Source organism: Anser brachyrhynchus, assembly GCF_964034855.1.
Source record: "Anser brachyrhynchus genome assembly, chromosome: 20".
NCBI classification, from domain to species: Eukaryota; Metazoa; Chordata; class Aves; order Anseriformes; family Anatidae; genus Anser; species Anser brachyrhynchus.
In genome coordinates this window covers 7,467,854-7,471,646 of record NC_137713.1, presented here as the reverse complement: position 1 = coordinate 7,471,646, position 3,793 = coordinate 7,467,854, and the positions used below count along the sequence as shown (strand labels likewise).

At 48.9% G+C, this 3,793-nt stretch overlaps 1 protein-coding gene across 1 annotated transcript; it reads right to left on the bottom strand.

Moving 5' to 3' along the window:
- Positions 1-127: 127 nt before the first annotated feature.
- On the bottom strand, positions 128-2,501 carry POLR2J (RNA polymerase II subunit J). The gene is made up of 4 exons (XM_080563161.1): positions 2,344-2,501; positions 2,155-2,244; positions 1,644-1,818; positions 128-403 (listed from the first exon to the last, which is right to left on the bottom strand). The coding sequence occupies exons 1-4, from the start codon at positions 2,394-2,396 to the stop codon at positions 368-370; spliced, it is 354 nt and encodes a 117-aa protein (XP_080419287.1). The 5' UTR covers positions 2,397-2,501; the 3' UTR covers positions 128-367.
- Positions 2,502-3,793: the final 1,292 nt, after the last annotated feature.

The window sequence follows — 3,793 nt, the reverse complement described above, 5'->3', positions numbered from 1 at the left end:
GTGCGTAGACTTCTTGAAAAGGACAAGCAAAGATCTACTGCAATCATTCAGCAACTCATCATTCTGCAAGTACAGTCAAAATAAACTTACCAACAGCCTAGTACAAATATTTGCATTAAGGCTCCAATTAGAAAAACAAACAGAAATCATTTTAATGAATTATTTATCAAATCAAACACATTGATCCTCTTGGCAAACTGCCTGTCAGGTACAAAACCCCCTCAAAATATCACTGCAGCTGAGAGAAATTAAAAATAAGTGAGGCAAGCAGGGGAACACTTGCCACGAATGAGGTTCAAATAAAGCACTCAACTAACAGACACATCATTCTTCATCAGAAGTACAGTCCACTCTAAACGTGATGATTTCACTCAATTCCTTCCTGTTTGTCTTTGATGGCAACCTGTAAAGTACACAAACAGAAACACACACTAAGACAAGAACTGTCACTGAGCTAAGGAAGCTAGTTTAAACATTGATACCATCAGTCTTCTATCAAACACAAGAACAACTGCAAAACAACAGGCTGAAACATCTGTGGAAATCTCGATGCCATCCAGGCAAATAAAACTCAAATTAAAATCAAAACGTATTTGTAAAATGGCTTCTGGTGCTTTTACCATTTACCAACATATCCAAGAACATTACACCTATGCGAGCTAGTACCCTATTCACAGTTGTCCCCCTTGCCTTTGTCTGAATACCTTTCAGGCAGATAAAGACCCAAAAATCACAGATTGTACAGCTGATCATGATTACAAGTGGTGAAGAAAATGAAAGTGATTAAAAAAAAAAAAAACAGAAGATTAGCAAATTTTTTTCTACCCTACTAAGACTGTGAGCCAGCTATGAAACTATTACAGTACACCCATTTAACTCTTGCAGGGCACGTAAATAACCCTCAGGAGCAGCCAGGTCTCACCATGCTCTGAAAGGAGCTGTCTGAGTAGCCAGACCCAGCATGGCTTAGACAAATTTACTGCCTGTTGTGGTTTAACCCGGCTGGCAGCTAAACACCACACAGCCGTTCACTCACCCTCCCCCCTCCCTCTCTGGGATGGGGGAGAGAAACGGGAAAGTGAAGCCTGTGAGTTGAGACAGTTTATTAAGACAGGAATATAATAATAATAATAATAGTGATAATGATAATAGTATTAATAATAATAATGTGTAAGAAACAAGTGATGCACAATGCAATTGCTCACCACCCGCTGACCGATGCCCAGCCTATCCCCGAGCAGCCGGCCCCCCACCCCGGCCAGCCACCCCTATATATTGTTTAGCATGAGGTCAGATGGTATGGAATACCCCTTTGGCCGGTTTGGGTCAGCTGTCCTGGGTCTGTCCCCTCCCAGCTCCTGCTGCACCCCCAGCCTGCTCGCTGGCAGGACAGAGCGAGAAGCCAAAAAGTCCTTGGCCTGGTGTAAACACTGCTCTGCAACAATTAAAACATCAGCATGTTATCAGCGCTCTTCTCATCCTAATCCAAAACATAGCACCCTACCAGCTACTATGAGGAGAATTAACTCTGTCCTAACTGGAACCAGGACACTGCCATAAAACAATAGCAACTCTAGCAAACACCAACACTCCCTTTGGTTAAAGTGTATGAGCAGGTTACAGTTAAAAAGAAACAAACGTACCCTGAATCTCTCCTCCAGGAGGGACAGCTCACTGATCAGATCCGTGATGGCATTGGTGAAAGCTTCCTGGGGGCTGTAATCAGGAGTGGTTTGGACGCGGATGATGATTTTGTGTTCCAGCGGGTGTGGGACCTTGTACCCTGCAAATAACACCTGAGGGTCTTTCAGTAACTGCCTGAAAGGGAAAAGCAGCAGTGAACAAGCACGTAGCACACAAACAAACATTTTCTATTTAAGAACGAAAAGAAAAACACTTTTCTGTAGGCTTTGATGGCACACTTTCAAACAGGGCAGTATGAACAGCTGAGGCTGCCTGCTCATTTGTATGGGCTTTGATAGTACATTTTTAAACAGGGCTTGGTGAATATTACAAAAATATTAACAGCAGAGCTGCGTTGCCTTCACCTAACATACCACAACGTGCCTTTTCTGAGGTAAATTTAAAAAAAAAAAGAAACAAAAAAAAACACTAAACCCGCCCCAAAATGACCCCAACCCCTCCTCAGCTCACGATTTGATGATGTTCCCCAGCGTGTGGTCCTCCTTGTTGATGGTGAAGAGGCAGGCGTTGGGCACCTTCGTGTCCTTGTTGATGGTGATCCTGCACGTCAGACGGGGCCGTTACCTCAGGGTACCGTACGGGGAGCCCGTCCCCCTCCCCCCCCCCCTTCCCGCGGCCACCAAACCCGGCCCTGCTCACTTCTTCTCGCCCTCGAAGAGGAGGAAGGACTCGAAGGCCGGAGGCGCGTTCATGCTGCCTCCGCCGCCGCCGCCGCCGCCTCCTCTTCCTCCTCCCCCGCCGCCACCATGGCGCCCAGCCCCTCACTTCCGCCCACAGCGGCCCCTGGAGGCCGGGAGGTCCGAGCCCCCCCCTTGAGGGTCCCACAAAATGGCGGCCGGGGAGCGCCGTGGGCAGCCACTTGTGCTGTGCAATCCGCTTCCCCTTCCGCACACACACAACCCCGTGATGTCCCCAGTGCCACCAGAAGGGGCATTAGTGGTGGCACCAGTTTCACAGTGTGCCACCGACAGCACTCATACAGGTAGCATGGTTGGAAAAGACCACCACCATCCTCTGGTCCAACTGTCCCCCCACCACCAATGTCAGTCCCTAAACCAGGTCCTTACTGTGAGAAACACTCTGTAGCCGGTAACACAGGCTCAGGCGAGGAGCTCAGTGAAGCAGCATTTTTATTCGCGATTGCAATGGCGGGCGTCGCACAAGCAGGAGCGCACCTACTAGTTCCATAACACAGTTTATATACTTTTTTCCTCGACAACTGGGACCCTTCCCCTGTTCCCCCAATTGACTGGGTAATCCAGGTTCACAATCTGTCTGGTGCTTCACAGACAATACATGGCTTTCAGTTGCCAGCCTGTTATAAGTCAAATTTATTTTGCCTTTTATACTCTTTGAGGTGGTGATGTTTCTTACACAGTGATTTCCGCCTAATTGCTCTAAGGATTCTGGTTGTCTGCATTTTACAAGGGTGTCTGTTAAGCTTTCTTATCACTACAAGCATATCTCAATACCACATTCCCTCTCCCAGCAGTGGTGGCTGCAGAAGCCAATGCCACCTGGGATGGATGAAGCAATGGCCAGAGCCATGTGCAGGAGGAGAGTCAGGCAGAGCTTCGTCCCGCTCTCACCCAAGGAACAATACCAATATTAGAGGTGGCTGTCACGGTGAGCAGAGCTCCAGGCGTGACCACCAGGACTAACTAGCAGCTGTGGCCCCAATGCATAATGCCGCAAGGCCTTTGGTCATGACAAGGCTGGGGAGGACGCGGAGGGACTGCCTGCCCAGCAGGGCGGTGGGCCTGAGCCCCCCGTGTTTTGGGCCCTGCCCTGAATTTCTCAGTGAGAAGGAGCCGTGGCCAGTGCCACATACAAGCTGGGCAGCCATGGCACGGTTCTCCTCAAAAGTCCCTTGGGGGCAGAGTGGAAGCCCCCATTAAGAGGAAAACCCCCAGTTGGCCGTTGGTTGGACAAAATCATAGAATCATAGAGTTATTAAGGTTGGAAAGGAGCTCCAAGATCGTCTGGTCCAACCATCCCCCTACCACCAATGTCACCCACTAAACTGTGTCCCCAAGCACCACGTCCAACCTTCCCTTGAACACCCCCAGGGACGGTGACTCCACCACCT

What these genes read in the sequence shown, in the direction of transcription:
- POLR2J (XM_080563161.1), bottom strand. Translation starts at nt 2,396, where the DNA reads ATGAACGCGCCTCCGGCCTTCGAGTCCTTCCTCCTCTTCGAGGGCGAG. An exon ending in CTCTTCGAGGGCGAGAAGAA is followed by an intron (nt 2,245 to 2,343) that starts GTGAGCAGGGCC and finishes TCTGACGTGCAG; the next exon opens with GATCACCATCAACAAGGACA. An exon ending in TCCTGGAGGAGAGATTCAGG is followed by an intron (nt 404 to 1,643) that starts GTACGTTTGTTT and finishes TGTACTTTACAG; the next exon opens with GTTGCCATCAAAGACAAACA.